General features: G+C 37.5%; 1 protein-coding gene across 1 annotated transcript in view; it reads left to right on the top strand.

Moving 5' to 3' along the window:
* BARX2 (BARX homeobox 2) overlaps positions 1-21,325 on the top strand; it is an 89,460-nt gene extending 68,135 nt beyond the window's left edge. Inside the window, exons 3-4 of the mRNA XM_044666169.1 lie at positions 2,712-2,796; positions 21,056-21,325. Coding sequence (XP_044522104.1) covers positions 2,712-2,796; positions 21,056-21,325 — 355 coding nt within the window. The remainder of the gene's footprint in view (positions 1-2,711; positions 2,797-21,055) is intronic.
* The last annotated feature ends 864 nt before the right edge of the window (positions 21,326-22,189 follow it).

The following is a 22,189-nucleotide window of genomic DNA, read 5'->3' as shown; positions in this document are numbered from 1 at the left end:
GGAAGAGTTTCCCAGAAATCTGACAGCTTCTGACACCCTCAGGGAACTAGCCTCTGGGCTGTACTAGGGATTCAGGACAATTCTGCCCTTTGCTAAATGATGGGATCAGACTAGAATGATTTCTAAAACTCCTTCCAGCTCTAAAGTTCTGTGAGTCTCTGGGCCAATGGTAGGATTATATTCAATAAGGTGATCACTGAGTGCCAAGGGGACTTATGAAAGTCTGTACTTGCCACCCCTGCAGCTGTTTCCTGGGGTGGGTGGCTGCCTCAGTAGAACAACCACTTATCTAGGATGCTGTTAGGCTAATGGCTTCCATAGTGCCCTTCTCTGTGTCCCTATTTGGGAGTCATTCAGGGAATAGAGTGAACTGGAAGGCTAGAAACACTTAGAAGATGGCAGTTGTCTGAGTGAAATGGGTGAGGTTACTGGTTGGAGTCTGAACATGTCCTGGGATTGGTGACCAGGGTCTTCTGTGCCATCACACATCCATTTTCTGTACTTAAACGTCCTGCCCTTTAAATGAAGGTTAATTGTCTGGCGAGCAAGAGGAGGAGGATATAAAGAAGTTTGTGAGAAAATATGTCAATCTTTGGGGAAAATCTCAAAGTCATTGTTTTTTTTTTTTTTATACTAGTTTTGTGTCAGTTTCACCATGGAATTAACAGGGTGTAGAGCCAGGGTTCTTAACCTATGGGTCTGTGAAGTTGTTTTAGTTAATATTTTCTTACCTGTATTTCAAAGAATTCTTTGCTTTGTATTCTTAGGTAATTTGTCTTATGCATTTAAAAACATTGTTCTGAGAGAGGACTCACAGACTTCACCCATCTGCCAAGGGGGGTGAAGAATCCCTGGTCTAGAGGGATGGTTGGAGTTTTAGGATTGAAAGGAATCTTCCTCATCATTCAGTTGAACTCCTTCATTTCACAAATGAGAAAATGGGACCAGGGGAAGTTAAGCAATTGGTCAGAGTACCCCAGTGGTAAGAAGCAAGGGTGGGATTTGACACAGGTTTTCCTGAATCCAAATCCAGTGCACTTTTCATTGTCACAGAGAAAGACGGTAAAAACGAAATGAATCTATTAAGCTCTCTGGTAGCTGTTTAAGCCAAAGTTTAAGTAGGGAAAGAGACTAAAAATCAGTGACTAAAAGGAAGTTGGGGATTAGCCGTAGATCTTCATTATTTCTCCCTGTGACCCCAATCCTTTATATGGCAATAAGAGCCAACTACTTTTCAGGCAAGTGAAACGAGAAAAATTATTTAATTGTATAATGTGTCTAAAGGACTTTGAGATGAATAGGTAAAACCAACTACTAATTTCAGGCCAATTAGAAAAAGTCAGAGAAGCTTTTCCATAGCTCCTAAAAACCCTTCCTGGGGCCTCAGATACCTGCCCAGACATCTCTCAAGTGCTCCAGGAGACCTGCACAGGATTGGCTCTTTTGCCTGGGGAGGTGGACACCATCTGGCAGGCACTCGAAGTTGCTGCCTTAATCTGCCATTATGGATGTTCCTCACCTTTGTACGTGACTGAGGCTATGAGCAATCACTCCTCCCTGAGCTTTTTCTCTCTTCCTCTCTGTTTGTTTCCCTGGTTTCCTAGGCAATCTTATTTAGGTAAAAGCATAGGGAAGAGAGAAGTTGTAACGGTGGCAAGTAGTGAGAAAGAGAGATTACAGAGAAGCATGTTTCTGTAGACAGCAGTGAGTCAAAGATGCATATTTCCCAAGTGAGCTAATGTAGTTTGGTAACCAGTGGAAGGGCTATGAACTGAAGCTTAATGTACCTGCTTGACCTTAGGTGGATTGAGTCATAGAGAAAACTGAAGGAGGCTGTGGACAGGACTGACTTCAGAAAGACTAAAGAGAGATTAGTATACTAGGTCCCAGAATCTTTGGTGAATTGATGTTAAGGACACAATTCTCCTAAGTAGGAGGAAAGAGCTAAATGTTTTGACATCAAGTGTTTGTTAGGCTTCAGTTTTTTGATCATTTTCAGTAAAACTTTTCTCCTTTTAGCAGTTCTACCATGGGAATTGGAGAACTGGAATGGAGATGTAAGGAAGATTGACTCTAGGTATTAAAGAATGGATAGAATTTATGTAGCCTTTTATTTTATTTCTAGTTTGGTTGTTCAATCAGAGCTTTCACCTTAAAATGCCAGAGGTGAAATATATGTCATGAGGAGAACTTTATAATGAAGGGATGGATGTGGTTCTCCAACATAATTCCAATTTTGATAGTGAAATTTCTGAGGTAGAGGAGTTCCCCTCATTAGCTTGGAGATGATTATCTCTTCATATCCTCTAGGATAGAGCTTCTTGGCTTTCTCAAAAATAAGTTTCAGAGGATCCATGAGCTTTGCTAGGAAAAGATCACATCTCAATTTCCATCAACTTTTGTTGTCCTTTGTAATCATCTGCATTTTACTTTATGCATTTAAGAACATTGTTGTGAGGAGTCTGTAGGCATCACCAGGCTGCCAAAGGGGGATCCATGACATAAACAAAATTAAGAACTTTTGATCTAGGGATTCTCATCCATAGGAAGTTTTTCTGGAAGAGTTGGTGTTGGCTTATATAGGATAGAAGTGCTGGATTGAACCCTGGAGGACCCCATTACTGCCTGCCCTCCTGTTTCCAGTATTTCATTACATACCTTTGTGGCCTTTTCCCTTTTCTCATTATACCTTTGTGTCCTTTGTCTTCTAGGTTGGACCTTGCTCAGTCTCTGGGACTCACTCAACTCCAAGTAAAGACTTGGTATCAAAATCGCAGGATGAAATGGAAGAAAATGGTAACAGAGCAGTGCATTTCTCTTTTTAAATGTTTTTACAATGTTAGTTGGAGATTTTTTAGTGGTTGGATGCATGAAAATATGATTTCGCTTTGTGATTTTGGGGAAGTAATTTTTACCTCTGGTTTAGTTTCATCAGCTATGAAATGAGAGTCTGGTATACTGTAATGATCTGTAAGGTTCACTGAAGCTCTAAAACTGGAATTCTCTGAAAATTTGTTAGATAGGACATCTGGAAGTCTTGCCTCTGGAGATTGTTATGGTCATATAGTTTGTAGCTGGATGGAACTGTAGAGATCATGTAGTCTAACTTTTTCATTGTGCATATGAAGAAATTGAGGACCAGACTCTGGTCTATATTATAGAGGGATTTGCCTGAGGACACATAGTTAGCATGTAGGAGAGCTGGGTGTCAAATCTAAGTTTTTTTAAATGCTTGTTTTTTATTTATTTAATTTTTAAAGAATGTTTCTACTTTTTCTGTTATATGTCAAAACAATTTTACCGTTGATTTTTAATATTTTAGTTCCAAATTCTCTCCCTTTTCTCCTGTCTCTTTGAGAAGGCAAACACATTGATATAGATTTTACATGTACAGTCATGCAAAACATATTTTTGTATTAGCCATGTTGCAAAAGAAAACACAGACCAAAAAATAGGGAAAATGCAAGAAAAATAAAGTTTTAAAAGTATGCTTTGATCTACATTTCAGATTTGATCAGTTGTTTCTTTGAAAGTGGATAGCATTTTCATCATAAGTCCTTCAGAAGTATCTTGTATCATGGTATTGCTCAGAATAGCTAAGGCACTCAATAAAAAAAAAGAGAAACTCTCACCTTCCATCTTAGAATCACTACTGAGTATTTGTTGCCCAAAGTGCCAAAAGGCCAAAAGTGCCAAAAGGCCAAAAGTTGCCAAAAGGCCAAAGAGTGATAAGGGCAAGGCAATGGGGGTTAAGTGATTTGTAGGGTTACACAGCTAAGAAATGCCTGATTTGCACCCAGGACCTCCCATCTCTAGCCCTGGCTCTCAATCCACTGAGATACCTAGCTGCCCCTAGTCATTCATAATTGATTATCATTATAATATAATGAAAAACTGATTATCAATATAGTATTAATACAATGATCTTCTGGCTCTATTCACTTCATTTTACTTTAGTTCATATAAGTCCTCCCAAATTTTTCTGAAACTATCCTGCCTATTATTTCCTATAGCACAATAGTGTTCCATCACAATTGCATTGCCACATCTTGTTCAGCCATTTCCCAAATGATGGGAATTCCTTCAATTTCCAATTCTTTGCCACCACAAAAGAGATGCTATAAATATTTTTGTACTTATGGTCCCTTTTCCTTTTTCTTTGATTTCTTGAGGATATAGACCTAGTAGTTGTAGTATTTCTGGGTCAAAGAATTTGCACATTTTTATAGCCCTTTGGGTATAGTTCTAAATTGCTCTCCAAAATGATTGGATCAGTTCACAATCCACCAAGAGTGTATTCGTGTCCCAGTTTTTCCACATCCCCTACAACATTTGTTATTTTCCTTTTTTGTACTTTAAGCACTGAATAAATAAATTAATTTGGGAAGAATTATAATTTATATTGTATTGATTCAACCTTTGTTTTTGGTCATTCATTCAGTTGCATCTGACTCTTTGTTACCCTATTGACCAAAACGTGGCAAAATACTGGAGGAGTTTGTCATTTCTTCTTCAGTGGACAAAGACAAACAGATGTGATGTGATTGCCTAGGGTCACATAGCTAGTGTCAGAGTCTATTTAAACTCAGGTCTTCCTGATTCTAGGCCCAGCTCTTCTATCCACTGAGCCTACCCATGTACAATGGCTTGGCCTACCCATGTACAATGAATATTTCTCCAGTTTTTTACATCTGACTTTATTTGTGTAAAAAGTTTTCTGTAATTGTCTTCATATAGTTCTTGGATTAGTCTTTGCAAGTAGACTTTCAAGTATTTTATTATTTTCTATAGTTATTTTAAGTTTCTCTTTCTATTCTTTTCTTGCTGGACTTTTTTTTGATATTATATAGAAATGCTGATGAATTGTGCGAGTTTATTTTATATCCTGTAACTATGCTGAAGTTGTCAATAATTTTGAATTTTTTTGGTTGATTTTCTAGGATTCCCTAAGTATACTATTATCTTCTGCAAAAGATGATAGTTTAACTTCCTCATTTGCCTCTTCTAGTACCTATGTTCTTTTTCTTCTCTTATTGCTATAGCTAGCATTTCTAGTGTAATATTGAATAATAGTAGTGATAATGAACATCCTCACTTCACCTGTGATCTTATTGGGAAGACTTCTAGATTATCCCCATTACATATTACAGATAATGCTTGCTGATGGATTTAGAAAGATACTTCTTTTTGTTTTAAGGAAAGCTCCTTTTATTCCTTTGTTTTCTAGAGTTTTTTTTAAATAGGAATGAGTATTGTATTTTATCAAACCTTTTTTTGTATCTGTTGAAAAAAATCGTATGGATTTTGTTGTTTTTGTTATTAATATGGGCAAAATGCTGATAGTTTTAAAAAATATTGAACAAGTCTTTCATCTCTGGTACAAATCTCATTTGGTAAAAGCATATGATTTTTGTGACATATTGCTGAAATCTTCTTACTAGTGTTTTTTAAAAAATTTTTGCATCAATATTCATTAGAAAAGTTAGTTTATGTTTTTTCTTTTTCCGTTTTTACTCTTCCTTGGTTAGGTATCGACACCATATTTGTGTCAGAAAAGGTTTATTAGGATTCCTTTTCATATTTTTCTAAATAGTTTGTATAGTATTAGAATTAATTGTTTTTTAAAAGTTTGGTAGAATTCACTTGTGAATCCATTTGGTTCTGGGCTTTTTTCCTTAGGGAGCTCATTTATGACTTGTTAAATTTCTTTTTCTAACATAGGATTATTTAATTATTCTATTTCTTTTGTTAATCTGGACAATTTATGTTTTTGAAAACATAAATCTATCTAGTTTAGGTTCTTGGATTTATTGGCATATAATTGGAAAAAATAGCTTCTGATAATTGCTTTAATTTCATCTTCATTGGTGGTGAATTTAAACTTTTTATTGTTTATTCTGATAATTTGATTGTCTTTTTTTTAAATCAAATTAACCAATAGTTTTTTTTTCATAAAACCAGTTCTTAGTTTTATTAGTCAATGGTTTTCTTATTTTCAGTTTTATTATTCTTGATTTTCAAGATTTTCAGTATGGTGTTTAGTTAGGGATTCTTGATTTATTCTTTTTCTAGTTATTTTATTGGTGTACTCTTTCTCTATTTTATTGACATAGCATTGAGAGTAAAATTTCCTCTAAGTACTTTTTTTGCTGCATCCCAAAAATCCTTGCTGTCATTCTCTTTAATGAAATTATTGATTGTTTCCATGGTTTGTTCTTTCATCCACTGATTCTTTAGGATTAGATTAGTTTCCAATTTGTTTGTTTTTTTTTTTTTTTTTTACTCATACAGTGTTTTTTTATTTAACCCTTAACTTCTGTGTATTGGCTCCTTGGTGGAAGAGTAGTAAGGGTGGGCAATGGGGGTCAAGTGACTTGCCCAGGGTCACACAGCTGGGAAGTGTCTGAGGCCAGATTTGAACCTAGGACCTCCCGTCTCTAGGCCTGGCTCTCAATCCACTGAGCTACCCAGCTGCCCCCTCCAATTTGTTTTTAATCTGACTCCATGGCTCTTTATTGAATGTAATTTTTATGCATTATGATATGAAAAGGAAACATTTAATATTTTTGCTTTTCTGCATTTGTGTGATGTTTTCACGACTTCATATATTGGCCAGTTTTTGTAAAGGTGTCATGTACTGCTGAGAAAAAGGTGTATTCTCTTTTATTTCCATTTGGTTTTCTTTGGAGATCTATCATATCTAACTTTTCTAAAATTCTTTTCATCTCCTTCTTTCTTGTTAGTTTTTGAGTTTGATTTATGTATTTCTGAGAGGGGAGAGTTGAGGACCATTACTAGTGTAATTTTACTATTTCATTCTGTAACTCATTTAACTTTTCCTTGAAGCATTTGAATGCTATATCATTTGGTGCATATATATTTAATATTGATTCATTGTTTATAGTATCAAATAAATTTTTTCTAATTTTAAATCTAATATTCTTTCCTATTGCAATGTCTCTGCTGCCAGTATTATTTAATATAAAGGTGTCATTGCACAAAGAGAAAGACAAGAATCCCACTTCTTTCTTCTAGTAACAATACCATCTGCACATAATACCCTTGTCTTTATTGTATAATCAGGAGGATTAACAAAAATAGGGAGAATTTCAGGCTGGAGTGACTGGGAAGGTAGAACCTTATAGAACCTCTTCAATCACATTGTCCTCAAAGGCAGGCTTTCTTTATGGATGGTTGGGGAATAGGGTTAGGAACAGAATTTAGATGGAATTAAAACCACCCTAGTTGCCCTCTACCCTTCTTCCCCAGACAGGGCAGAATTTCCCTTTAGGTCACTGTATAAATAGTTGGATACCCTTTGGAGCAATTGGAACTTGAGAAGGATTTTTTAAAAGATGGATTCTTACTGTGATGATTCTGTCTGATGAAGCAAGGACAAAACGAGATACAGATACAAATGCAAACACACATCCTTTTAATAAATCCATCAACAAGTATTTATTGAGCACTTACTCTGTTTTATAATCCCTGTGCTAAATGAGTATTATAATAACTCACATTTATATAATACTTTAAGAAGCACTATAGTAGAGTGGGAAAGATCCAGGAAGACCTGAGAATCAAGCAGATCTGGGTTCAAGTCTTCTCTTTGACACCTAATGGCTGTCAAACTGGGAAAATGACTTAATCCTTCTGCCATCCCAGGCATCTCTCAAAATCATAGATCTTTAGCTGTTTTACATTGGTGGAGGAGGGTTCTCTCCATCATAGTTCCTTGTTCTGGTGAAATCAGGTCAAAATACATCTGAAGCCTTATAATTTTAGACAGGGTTCCTGTCTTGGAACTTTAAGCCTAATTGGAGAGAAAAGCCACAGGAAGTGATTAGTACAAGAGAATGTATAATTAAATGTTAAATTGTGTTTCAGAGAAGGGAGAGACCGAAGTGGGCTGGCTGGAGGAATCAGGGAATACTTCTTGAAGGAGTAATGTGATCTTGACTTAGAAGGATGTGTAGGATCTGGATAAGCTAAGGGGAGAGAGGTGAGAATGTGAGCTTGTCATGCACATTCCCAAGGATGAGCCTGTGTAGGACACAGGGACAGGGAGGAGACCAGTGTGACTAATGGTTACTTCTTTAAGATCAACAGTGTGGGAGGTCTGGTAGGGTTGTCTTCTGGGGCCCCTAGATTTGTGTCAGGGTAGTAGGATAGGATTGTACCTGAAGTGAGGATCCTCCATGACTCTTGTCTGTCCTTGGCCATCAGGGGAGGCAGCAGGTCTGGGCTCTCTCTGGGCTCCCTCAGCCAGGGCAGGAAATGATTGGTATTGACCCCCTTTCCCTTACTTCTTCATTATATTCTCCCCTGATCCAATTTTCTCATTTTACAAACAATAACAATGAGTTCCCCCAAAGCCAGTGGATTTTCCAGGGACTGTATTAATTAGGAATTTTTTATCTTTGAACTATGTTCCCCAGACTTTCTTTCTGTATTACCCAGCATCCTTTTCCTTTCATTTATCTGTGTGCTTATGTTTTTTGTTTATAAGTTCTATAATTCCTCCCTCTCATTCTCTTCTTTCATGACTGGGCTGGGTTAGCTAGCTTTTTTTACTTTAGTTTTTATTAATAAACTTTATAAAATATAATACTTAGTTACTGTATGTTAATTTTAATCTTTACATTATGGCAACCACGAAGGGATGAAATTAATGCCATTGAGTCTTTAAAAGATTTTGGGATGGGGAAAGAATTCTGGGAGATGGAATCTAAAGGCACAAAATTTCTAATTAATACTGGACACACACAGCAAATTAGTGACAGAAGCAGTATTAGAACTCCAACCTCTTCCCTTCCAGTTGACGATTTCATCCTTTGTCCATAGGTCTGCCTGCCAGACTCATATCATTGATTTCTCCCTCTCTTCATTCACACATTCTCTAAGTCTTTGGTTCTTTAATATTTTCTACAGATCTTGAAACCAAATAGATCCAGAATGAAGATTTGTTTTGTTTTAAATCTTTACCTTCTGTGTTCATATCAATTCTGACAGAGAAGGGCAGCAAGGGCTAGACAAATTGGGGTTAAGTGATTTATTCAGGTTCACACAATTAGGAAGTGACTGAGGTCAGATTTGTACTTGTGTTCATATCATTCCTGTGTTTGTCTTGGCAGATAGATTCCTAAATATTTTATATTATCTAGCATAATTTTAAATAGAGTTTCTCTTTCTAACGTTTGTTGCTGAATTTTGTTGGAAATATATAGAAATGCTGATGATTTATGTGGATTTATTTTGTACCCTGCCAGTTTGCTAAAGTTATTAATGATTTCCATTAGTCTTTTATTTGATTTTCTAGGATTTTTTAAGTAGACCATCATACCATCTGCAAAGAGTGATAGTTTAACTGAGGCCAGATTTGAACCCAGGTTCTCCCAAATCTAGGACTGGCTTTCTGTCTTCTGAACTACATACTTGCCCCAGTTTAATTTCTTTTCTTTTTTAACCCTTACCTTCTTAGAATCAATAAGGATTATTGGTTCCAAGTCTGAAGAGCAGTAAGATCTGGGCAGTTAGGGGTAAGCCACTTGACCAGGGTCACACTACGAAGTGTCTAAGGCCAGATTTGAACCCAGGTCCTTTCAGTTGCAGGTGTGGAACTTTTTTGACCAAACTACCTAGGTGTCCCTAGGTGATGCAGAGAGAGTGCTGGTTTTGGAGTCAAGAAGACCTGCATTCAAATCTGGCCTCAGATACTTACTAGCTTTGTGATCTTGGGCAAATCATCTATCCTTACTGTGTGTACAAAGGGAGATAATATTTACAAACTTTCAAGCACTATGTAAATGTTAGCTGATAATACTAATGACAATAATAGCTGACAATATGTACTAGGCACCGTTCTGTTCATTTTACAATTATCTCCTTTGGTTCGCACATCGACATTGTGAGGTATAGGTATGGTTGGTTATTAACCCCATTTTACAGATGAGGAAAGTAAGGCAACAACAGGGTGAGTGATTTGTACAGGGACACACAGAGTTAGTCCAGGTCTGAGGCTGAATTTAAACTGGAGTCTCCTCGACCTCTAGGCTCAGTGCTTTATCCACTGCGCCCCCTAGCTGTCTCAGATTATTATGTTGTTCTATTTCAGTATTGACAATTATAAAACCTGTAGTAAAGTCATCTTCTGAGCTCATTGTTTTCACTAAAAGACGACTTCCTTTGGCTTTCTCTGTTTGACCAGGTTTTTGCTCTTCAGACCGTCTTTTTTTTTTTTTTTTTTTTTTTTTTTGTCGGTGATTTAGCAATCTGGGAAATTCATTCATGAGGCAGAGTCCCAAGTAGAACAAGAAATCATTAAGTAAACTGAATTACCACAGAGGGATAATTTTCATAATAGAGTGTTAGCCCTGGAGTCAGGAAGACCTTAATTCAAATCTACCCTCACACATTCACTAGCAACTCTGGGCAAGTTAACCTCTGTTTGTTCAGTTTCCTCATATGTAAAATGGATACCAACGCCAATCTCCTTGGATCGTATTAGAGGAAATGATCAAACAATGCCTGTTATAAAGCTGTATAAGAAATAACAGCTATTATTATTATTATTATTATTATTATTATAGCATTTGCAAAGCTTAGCTATGGAAATGTTCATTATGATTATTAGGAAAAAAATGAGAGTGAACCTGAGGAAGGTTTATCCCTCAGGTTCTTTCCAGAAGCACATAATAGTAGGTGCTTTAATAAATCCTTATTTATTTCCTTCCTTCTTTCAGAGAACCTGGGACTCCTGCCTTCTTTCTAAAATTCCTAACAAGGCTACCTTTTTTATTAACCAATTCTTTCTCTTTCCTGGAATGCCTGAAATTCCCTCTGAAAGCTATTTCAAGAGCTGAGATGAACATATTTAAGTCACAGTCACAAGTAGAGAATTTTGGACTACTTTCAATACAAATTCTTGAAACTGTCAGCAACACCTCCTATAATCCCATTAGTGTAAAACTTAGCTACTGATCAGGAAAAGGGGGGAAAAAAGATAATTGGGTAATAAAGATGTCTCAGAGGCTAGTGCCCTAATTGGAACTGGAAAAAGATTAGTACTTGGTTCTTGAGTACTCATAATACTGCCAAGGGCTGAGTTGCCTGTTTGCCAAAACCAAGATAGCATCTCTAACTAGTTTTTACTGGTCACCATTGGTAAACCATAGCGGTTGAGTAAATTTCACCTCGTATGTTAGATGCTAGACTCAGCCTGGGTTCCATTGCTCTTGCATTTTGCTCCAGAAGTACTCATAGAGTGTTGCAATAGCTTTCAAGTGCCTCATTGTTCAGAAGATCCAGATACTGTCAGCCCCTTGTAATTCACTGAATAGGATGGCAAGAACATTTAGAAAAACAGTCTAACAATTTCCGACAAGTGATCTATTTTTCCAGGGCCCAGAAATTCTGGCTCTAGAACATCCAGTTGGAATCTAAGACCCCTGAGAGAGACTTAAATTGTTCTTAGAGAATCTAAATGGAAAGGTACTTATGTGTCCTCCACAAAGGTGACCTCTAGGAAGGAAATTTTTTCAAGCTTTTAGAGGCCCTCATAGAGACAAGCCAAAGCTTACTTCTTCAGATTTCCAGGGACCCTGCTTTCTCTTTTACTAATAACTCTTGTAGGATAATGAATGACTGCCACCAACCCACCGGCCTCATTTATTTGCATTTTCAGCCACATTTAGGACCTTATGGGGAATTTTAGCTTCAACACAAAATATCTCTATTCTTGGGGAAGAGAGAGGAGAGATAAAGGGGGGAGAGAATATGAATCCCCAAATATCAAAAAGCAATAAAAAATTGTTTCTACATATAATTGGGAAAAAAAACCAAACACCAACCCATCTTTGTTGCCATTGTTTCTTGGCTGAGGGAGAAGAGTCACTGACTCTAGAGTTTGAATTTGTTCTTTGGCTTTAAAGAATCAAACAATTACAGAACATTCACCCAGTGAAGCAGAACCTTTTGGGGCAATACTGAAATGAGAGAAGAAAGGGACCCTCGTCCTTCATCTTTCTGCTTTAGAGGTCAAAGGGGAAGGAAGGAGCTAGAACAGAAACGATCAAACAAAAAAAAATTCCATTAACTATATATCTAAAAATGGGGAGGAAGATAATTTAGTTAGTCCAGTCCCTGGTCCCTTTGGAAGATTTTGTCCCAATCACCTCGATCAGATCACAAAAAACCCACGTTCCTTGTATTCAGAGACAGTAGTTTGACTTCAATCTGGCATTAGGACAGGAATGTCTAATGGAAGACATAGATGTGCTTGCCAGGTGTTTTTCCTGAGAGGCTGGGAGAGGTGTGTGACCCAGCCCACATTGAATGTAGAGGCCACTCCTGACCCTGGGGGGTTAAATTGGCACAAGTAGCGATTGTTGGCCATCAGGAGTGGAGGTGTGGGGGGGGGAGAGGGACGGGACACTGACTGAACATCAACAAAGATTCATTTGAATATGCAGTACAGGGTGTGGGGTGTTGGGGGTGAGATAATTGCAGTTTCAGGTGTGCGGAGAGGCAGGGGGCCAGAGGTCGAGTGCCTGAAGCTGCTGCGGAGGGTAGTTATCTCCTAATTATTACCGTTCAGGAATGTTTGATTCCATTTAGAAAATGGTTTGATTGTTGTTGTGTTTTTTTTCCCCCCTCAAAGTAGGAAAAAGGCCAGGTTAGGTCGATCCAAGCTGTGTGGGTGGCGTTCACTAATTGCCTGGGCTGGACTTTCTTTTGCCAATTAGATTGCTTCCTTAGACCTGCCCTTTTATAACTTGATTGTTATACAGGGCAACTTAATTTTGTATAACCCCTTTCATAGTAAGTGGAGCTGCTTTCAACACAAACTCCACCTTGGCACCGTATCCTCCCCAGGCGGGTGCTTTCGAAAGAAAGCCCCAAATGCTGATCAGATATTGACTTTGGGGGAAATGAGTATATAGACTTCTTCCCCCTAAAGGGAGATCCTGTCAGTACAAATACCCTTTTAAAGATCGTCTTTGCACCGACGATGGGGTGGAATCTTGAAAAGGGACTCATTCAAGCAAGAACCTATGGACTGACATGTTATTTCTGTTTGTTGTTTCAGTTCAGCAACCTGAGGGTTCAGGGCTCCTTCTGGGGTGGAGATTTCTAAAACCTTTTGGGGGGAGGAGAGAGGACAGGGGTCAGGTTTATCAATGGAGGAAACTTCCTCTCATCACTTATCAAGAGCAACAACTTGTCTCTGTCTTAAGTTTCAGGAGTTCCTGATAGCTCTGACATTTCTGTAAATCTCGGAGGTCTTTTAGTCCAGCCTCCTTACTTGACAAGTAAAGAAACTAAGAAGCTTAGGAAGGAAAAGGGAATCAGGTTCTATGTCATAGAATCATTCGTAGTTGCAGAGAATCTCAAGGGCATCATCATACAACCTGGTATGTGACCAATGTGAGATTGAAATGGCAGAGTGGAATTCTAGAATCCCAATGGCCATATGTTATTGTATAAGTGAAAATTTTATATCCTTTAGACTTCATCTCCCAGAATTCTTCCCTCATCCCCAAATTCCCTTTTCCTTTATTTTGATGTTATTGTATTTAAGTTTGGGGATACACTTCTCTCTCTTTCTCTTCCACGTGAGTGGTGAGTGCTCCCTGTTTTCTCTAGCTCTCTAGTTAAATATGAATAAATCTTTATAAATATTATACTTTGGAGATACTGAATATTAATTTTAAAATCTACATTATCATGGCATGATTTGACCTAATCAAGTCTATTAACGACCATTTTAAAGCCCAACTATGTACCAGACACTGTGCTGGATGCTAGGGATACAAAGGCAAAAAGTGAACCGGGTTCCATTCCCAAGGAGTTTATATTCTTTTAGGAAGATACATGTATATCTTCCTCTTTCTCCTCCTTCCCCTTCCTCCTCCCCTGCTTGCTTTTAATCATCATCCCCACCACCATTACATGTAGCATATATATGCATATATATATATATATATAAAACATCTACTGTGTGCCAGGGACTTTATATTTATCATCTCATTTTATCCTCACTACAGTCCTGGAAGGGGGTGCTTTTTTATCCCTATTTTATTTATTATTTAACTTCTAAATATATTTAATTTTGCCAATTGCATGCAATAACAGATTTCCACATAAGTTTTCCAAAGTTATATGATCCAGATGAGAAATCTGAGAATAGAGGTTGAGTTTAGGTTATAAAGGGCTTTAAATACCAAAGGAGTTTAAATTCGACCCTAGAAGAAATAGACACATTTTGGAGTTCATTGAACAAGAGAGTTGCATAGGAAGACCTTTACTTTAGGAAAATCACTGTGGCAGCTGTGTGGAGGATAAATTGGAAAGGTGAAAACCAAGAGACACAGTGACTGATTAGGAAGCTACTGCAAAAGGCCAGGGCAGAGATGATGAAAGCTCCAAGTGGTGGCTGTGTGAGTGGAGAGAAGGGGACAGATGGGAGAGATGTTGAGGAGATAAAAATAACAAGACTTGCCAGGTCATAGGACATGTGAAATGAGAGAAAGGGAGGCATCAAGCATAATTCTGAAACCTAGGTGACAGAAAGGATGGTGGTCCCCCTTGAAAGATGTAGGAAAGTTTCTGAAGTGAGGTGGATTTGGAGGAAAAGAAAATTAACCCTATTTTTTGACATGTTGAATTTGAGATTCCTATCAGTTATACATTTGACATTGCTAACAGGCTGATGAAAACTAATTGAGTTTCTTCTAGCAAATGTAAACTTTAGAGTTTTCTGAAGAATTTCTACATTTTATATTTCCACAAGGAATTTAATGCACCTGAAAAGGCATGATTTAAATAGCGTTAGGAAACCAAATCTGATTTTTGTGAGGAAAAAACCAACCTCAGTCTATAATGTTAAGAGCTTCTTTCACATCGATTCCCAGGAAAATTCATCTGCTCCAATCTATGGGGGATATATTCAGATGTTAGGCAGATTTTGGCCAAAAGCAATCTTTTAAAGTATTCATTTAATTATTTAATTATTACATTTTTATTTTATTATTATTATTTTATTATTTAATTAATATTTTAAAGTATTTAATAGAACAATAGAGTTGGATGAGACCTCAGGGATCCGCAGGAATCATTTAATCTCATTTTATTAATAGAGTCACAGACACTTGAGAGAGGAGAAATAACTTGGCCAAGGTGTTCCAGCATTGTCTAGTAGTTAATAAGTATTTGAACCCCGAGAAAGCGTGATGAAGTATTCAGTGATTAGGAAGTCAAAAGCCAGGCATGGCATGGAATGCATTCACTAGATAATACAGGTAGGACCCAAATATGGAAACAATGGAGTAGTAATTCATTTAGTTATCCTTGGTTTCTGCTCATTCATAGTTGGAAGGGATCTCATAGATCCCTGGTCAGACAGAAACCTGAAAAAAAGACTCTCTTCCATAGTATCCCTATCAAGTGATCAACTGATGATCTTTACTTGAGATGACCTCTAGCAAAAGAGAGTACATGACTTTCTGTAGCAGACCTTTCCACTTTTTGATAGCCCTATTTGTTAGAGACTTCTTCCCTCTTAAGTTAAGTTTAAATTCACCTTTTTGCTGCTTCTCCCCAATGAACCTAATTGTATTCTTGGAAGGCCAGGAAGAATTTATTCTCTCTTCTACATTTGAATTTTTGAATTCTTTTTGATAGGTGACATATTACATACCACTCTTTAATCTTCTCTTCCACTTGGACAAAAAAAGATAACAATCCTCTTTTTCTCTTATTCTTTATATTTAAAAATGTTCATTTTTTGATACATTCAAAACATTTTTTTAAGCTCAAAAAGAAATTCTCATAGAAAGGGCAATTAAAGACACTCATCTTTTTTAGTTTAAATCTGGTCTCAGATACTGGCTTGGGCAAGTCACTTAACCCTGTTTGTCTCATTTCCTCATCCATTCCTTTCAATCTCTAATCTGTCATTCACAAACCTCCTAGATCTATATTCCTAAATTACAGATCTGACTATGTTACTCCCCTGGTCAGTAAGCTTACAGTAGCTTTCTGTGGTTTCATCAGTACGAAACTCTTTTTTTTTTTTTTTTTTTTTTTTTGTCATTTAAAGTCCTCTGAACATGAGGAGGGGGACAATTTGTATTATATAATTTCAGAAAACTTATGTGGAAATTTGTTACATGTAATTGGTTAAAAATTTTTTTTAGAACCCCTCAGGATATGATTCCTATCTCTCTTTATAGTTTGGCTTCATGTTACTTCCTCTCAAAAACTCTTCTTTCTGGTTAAACTGACCTATTTTCTGTTTGTTGTTCATGCCATTGCCATTTCCCACCTTTTTGCCTTTGCACAGGCTGTTTCTCGCTCCTAGAATGTTCTCCTTGGAATCTCTAGGTTTTTTTCATGACTCTGCTCAAGTGTTGCCTCATGCTTTGGATCTGTCCCTCCAGTTATTAGTTCTCTCCCTCAAAAGTACTTGGTATTTATGTTATATATTCATTTATCCATGTGTGTGTGTGTTCTCCTTCCCTTCAGTAGACTATAAGCTCCTCAAAGGCTTCTAAGCCTTTGGTTCCTTGCCCTTTTTTGTATCCTCAGTGCCCGGTACAACACCTGGCACAAAGTAGGTGATTAGAGAGCCAGAGGGAAACTTAGAGATATAATGTATACTCCTTGAAGGCAGGAACCATCTTTGGACTTTTTTGTATCCCCAACATTTAGCAGAGTGCCTTATTGAATATTTAATAATTGGTAGTCTACTCTTTGTTAGGGTGTCTCAAAAGTCTTAGTGTGGTTTTAAGATTTAATGGTTTACCTTTGGGGAGACTTTGAGGAAACTGAGGCTCATAGAATCCCAAATCCTGTAAATGGCAGGGCCAGAATGCAAGTTTGGGTCTCATAACTCCAAGTTCATTACTCTTTCTCCTGCGCTATCCTGGTTAATAAATACTTATTGACCTGAATTCCTGACCTTGTTACTCCCATACTTAAAAATATTCAGAACTTCCTTGTGGCTTCTAGGATAAAAATACAAATGCCTTGATCTGACATTTCAAGGCTCCTACTGTCTGGTTCTGACCTAGCAGCTCCAGCTTCATTTGATGTCATTCAATTTCTTTCATTCATTCATTTCATATTCCATTCAAAGTAGACTACTGTTTTCTAGACTTGGCAGCCCATCTCCCCATTTTTCTGTCTCTACACAGAGCTGTCCCCCATGCTTTAGTACATCTCATCTCCTCCCTTTTTTATAATCCTTATTTTTCTCCTTTTTTGTAAATTAAATTTTATTATATTTCCCCCCAATTACATATAAAAACATTTCCAACATTTTTCAAAGAATATTGAGGGTTGAATTTTCTCTTTCCTTCCCCCACCTTATCTCCCACTTCCATTGAGATAAGCAGTCTCATACAGATTTTACAAGTGTAATCATGTATTTTTTTCCATATTAATCCTTTTGTGGAAGGAAATCTAAATAGAAAAAAATTAAGATAGCAAAGGAAATTTATTTTGTTCTGTATTGATTCCCATTATTTCTTTTTTTTTTCCTGGAAGCATATTGCATTTTTTATCCTGAGTCCTTTGGGATAATTTTGGTTCATTGTATTGTTGAGAAGAGCTGAGAATAGTTATTCACATTTGATTATTGTAAAGTAGTCTTGTCACTGTACAGTTTTCTGGTTCTGTTTATTTCACTCTGCTTCAGTTTGTGCAAGTCTAGGTTTTTTTGTACTCCTCCTGCTTGTCATTTCTTACAGCACAATAGTATTCCATTGTAATCATATACTTTAACTTACTTAGGCATTCTCCAAGTGATGAGTGTCCTCTTACTTTCCAGTTCTTTGCCTGACCCCCAAAAAAGAATAGCTTTGAATATTTTTGTACTTAAAGATCCTTTCCCTTTTTGTGGCTTTAAAAAATCTCTTTTGAATACAACCTAATAATAATGGCTTTTCTGGTATTCAAAGAGTATATACTGTTTCATAGTTCTTTGGGCATACATAGGTCCAAATTATTCTCCAAAATGATTGAATTGGTTTACAACAGTGCATTTCTCTAGGTCCTCTGATCCTTTAATGTAAAATTTGCTAAATCTTGTGTTATCTTTACTGTGACTCCATAATATTTGAGTTGTTTCTTTTTAGCTGCTTACAATATTTTCTTCTTGGTTCAGGAGTTCTGGAATTTGACTATAATATTCATGGAAGTTATCTGTTGGGGATTTCTATCAGAAGATGATAGGTGGATTCTTTTATATTTTACCCTTTGGTTCTAGAATATCAGGGCAGTTTTCCTTGATAATTTATTGAAATATATGTCTAAGCCCTTTTTTGATCATGTCTTTCAGGTAGTCCAATAATTCTTAGATTAACTCTCCTGGATTTATTTTTCAGGTCAATTGTTTTTCCAATGAGATAGTTCACATTTTTTCCCTATTTTTTCATTCTTTCACTTAATTTCATTGTTTCTTGATATCTCATGGAGTCATTAATTTCTATCTGTCCAGTTCTAGTTTTTAAGAGAAGATTTTCTTGAGTGAGCTTTTGTGTACCTCCTTTTCCATTTGGTCATTTCTACTTTGTAAAGAGTTCTTTCCCTCAGTGAATTTTTGTACCTCTTATTTCATATGGTCAGTTCTACCTTTCAAGAAGTTCTTCAGTGCATTTTTATATATCTTCTCCCATGTGGCCAATTCTGCTTTTTAAGAAGTTCTTTTCTTCATTCAATTTTTGTGCCTCTTACCAGTTGGCCTGTTCTTTTTTTTTTTAATAAGGTATTTATTTCTTTGGCATTTTTTTGTTCTGCCTTTATCAAGCTGTTGACTCTTTTTTTCATGATTTTCCTGTATCAGTTTCATTTATTTTCCTAATTTTCTTTTACCTAATTTTATTTTTTAAATCCTTTTTGAGCTCCTCCATCAATTCTTTTTTGGGCTTGAGAGCAATTAACATTTTTCTTGAAGGTTTTGGATGCAACAGTATTGACTTTGCTGTCCTCTTTTGAGTTTACATTTTCAGTTTCTTTATCACTAAAGTAACTTTCAGTGTTGAGTGTCTTTTTAAAAATTGTTTGCCCATTTTCCTGCCTTTTTCTTTTCTTTTAATTTAAAAAACTGTTTAAGTTGAGTTCTGTAAATATCATGAAAGGAGCACTGTTCTAAGTTTTGGGTTCTTTGTATACCTTCCTTCAGCTCTGGCTCTGAGGATCTGTCTGCTTTCAGTTCTTCCAAGGTAGTATGATGCAAGGAGTGGTGTGTTTAGTACTATGCTCTGGTCTGTGAGTGACCCAAGAATTCTTTTCCTCCTTGGAACTGTTACCAGGGTCCTCTGGGGCCATAAGTGCTGATGTCTACTAGTGCTCTTACTCATCCTGAGATCATGTTCCCTGAACTACCTGTGTATGGGCAAAGGGTCAAGAATCTTGCCCCAGAACCAGCAGAGAGACTCCTATAATCTCCTTCTGAGCAGTTGAGAGCTTGACTCTTTTTTACCATCTGCTTTTGAGAGCTCAGAAAGCCTTTGCTGCTGCTTCAGATGTGCCCAAGGCCTATTGCCATCGTTGGGACTTACCTTGGCGAGCTGTGTTCTGTCTCCACCCCAGTGCATTAGATCCCTTGTGCTGGTCTTGCAAGTTGTTTTGGTCTGAAAAATTACCTTGCCTTTTTGTTGGTTATACTGCTACAGAATTTGTTTGAGGTGCTATGTCATAGTTTTTTGGAGGGTAATTTGGTAGGGGTCATGTGGGTTTTTTGGAGGGTAATCTGGTAGGGGTCATGTACCTTCTCTGCCATCTTCCCTTTTCTTCCTTCAAGGTTCAACTATCATCATCTATATGAAATTCTCCCTGACCTTTCATCAATAATAATGTTTTCTCCTTCCCCATTTTATCTTAAAAAAAAAACTGATTTGTTTAGTTGATATGTCCCCCTTTCACCCACCAGGAGAGCATAAACTTTGGGCCCCTTTTCAGTAGTATGATTCTTAGGACGTAGTAATTGCTTGTTGATTTGAACTTTTAGCACCTTAGTGACTGGTCCATGTAAGAGCTCATTAACTCAGTTACAACATCTTAATGACTATACTGTTTATCATTAATAATCGTAAGTTGTGGGCAGTTGTTGGCTTATGATAGTAATTAATTAAGAGAATCCTATTAACAACCCCCTAATAGGATACTTCAGAAAGAGAGTAGTATGGACACAGAGCTGCCAAAGATAATGCTGTTGTCATAGGGCAAGCTGTTGTTCCCACAAGTCTCTAGTGAGCACTCAGTTCAAATCAGTTTAATTCAACATAACTATCAGTTGAGTACCCATTGGATTAAATAAACATCTATTTAGCATCTACTGTGTATGAAGCAATGTGCAAGGGTCTGGGGATATGAAGACAAAAAAATGACTCTGTAGGAGTTATATTCTGTTGCTGAGTGTGATAACTTTACTGGGGGCATTTGGGGATATTGCCCCATTTTGATATGAATATCCTTAATAGAAACCTCATCCCTTTCCCATTTCCTTATATTTCATGTATCCTGTAGTAAAGGTCTTTAATAATGTGCTCCCATCTACTTTTTAGCTTTTTTTCATATTATTCCCCTTCATGAACTCTACATTATAGCCAAATTGGATTTATACTTATTCTTCAAACTTAATTGTGTATCTCCTGTCTTGAAGTATTTAAATAAACCATTCCCCATGTGCGGAATGGACTCCTTCTTCATCTCTGCTTTTCAGAATCTGCTTCTCTTCTTTAAGCACAACTCAGGCATCACCTTCTTCTTGGAATTATCCCTAATTTCTCTTCCTGCCTAATTCCCTCTGTTAGTGCCTTTATCTTTTGTTATTCTATGATTTCTAGAATGTCTTCCCCTGCATTTGTATATGAATTATAGGTAATGAGAAGAATGCACCTAGCTTTGGAGGCAAGATTCCACCTGGATCTTTATCCACTACACTATATTGCCTCTCACTTTGCATATATGATGTAAAATGTGAACCGAATTTCTCCAATGTCTTTTAAGTACTTGTTTCCCTTATATCACTTCTTTTCTTCCTCTTCTCCAGGTTCTTAAAGGTGGGCAGGAAGCTCCTACTAAACCCAAAGGGCGTCCCAAGAAGAACTCCATCCCCACCTCAGAAGAGATTGAGGCTGAAGAGAAAATGAATAGTCAAGCTCAGAAGCAGGATGTCCTGGAGCCCACTGAAGAACATGAGAAGCTGGGACCTCCAGAGGAACCGAAGGCATCTGATCTCCCCATAGAGGCCCTTGAGTCCCCCAGTAGTCAGTCCCAAGAGCTGCCACTACCCTCTTCTGAAACCACATCATCAAGCTAAAATTTACCTTTCTTGGGAGGGGAGGGAGTGACTGAGGGTAAGAGAGAGGAGGCAGGGGGAAGCAGGGAGAAAAAACTCACCAAAGAACTCATACCTGATGTGCCTGGGGAGGAGAGATGGCAGGCAAATCCCTCCCTTCCTCCCAGACTGTTCTCACATTGTGGTCAGCATGCATGCACTTGAATGAAGACTCGTTTGTTTTAGGCCTTGCTCCTGTTGAAAGGGTGTGCTAGCCATAGGGCTATCCAACTTGCCTAAGGAAGAGAGCTCCCCAAGGATCTCTCACTGGCACCATGGAGATGGTTGTGGTTGTCTGGTTGGGTACGAGATACCTCTCTATGGTGTGTAGGCTGCATCCTGGAACAAGGAGGGAGGATGCCCATAGCTCTTTTCTCTATCAGCCCCTGGGCAACCACCAATCAGACAGAGAGATATGGAGGAACTGGGGCAGCGGCCCAGGATCCTTGGTGACCTAGCACTTATTTCTTATAGATTTTAAAGAAAGCATTTACAATTTTTTGAGGGGAAGGGGAAGGGCTGGGTGGGTCGGGGAATAAGGGAGTTCTGAATTATTAGAGTTGTTTCTGAAGAAAGTTTCCGTTTGTTTGACGTGTGCCTTTGTACCAATTAAAGGGTGATAAGGTGACCCAAGAACATTTTTCCTATAGCCTTGCTCCGGGGGATGCCATTCCCAACAGCTCCAGTGCAGATGTAACAAGATAACTTTTATTTTTTAATTAAAAAATAAATAATTGAATAATAGCATTGTGTGTTCATTGTCTTGGGGATAGGGTGGGGAGGAGGCTTAAAAAGGAATTTCATACTTAGCCCTTCCCAAGAATGAAAATTTTAGTCCTGAGAAAC

The sequence above is a fragment of the Gracilinanus agilis genome, chromosome 3 (genome assembly GCF_016433145.1).
Source record: "Gracilinanus agilis isolate LMUSP501 chromosome 3, AgileGrace, whole genome shotgun sequence".
NCBI classification, from domain to species: Eukaryota; Metazoa; Chordata; class Mammalia; order Didelphimorphia; family Didelphidae; genus Gracilinanus; species Gracilinanus agilis.
Note: the sequence above shows the minus strand (reverse complement) of the source record. Positions and strands in the feature narration are given on the sequence as shown.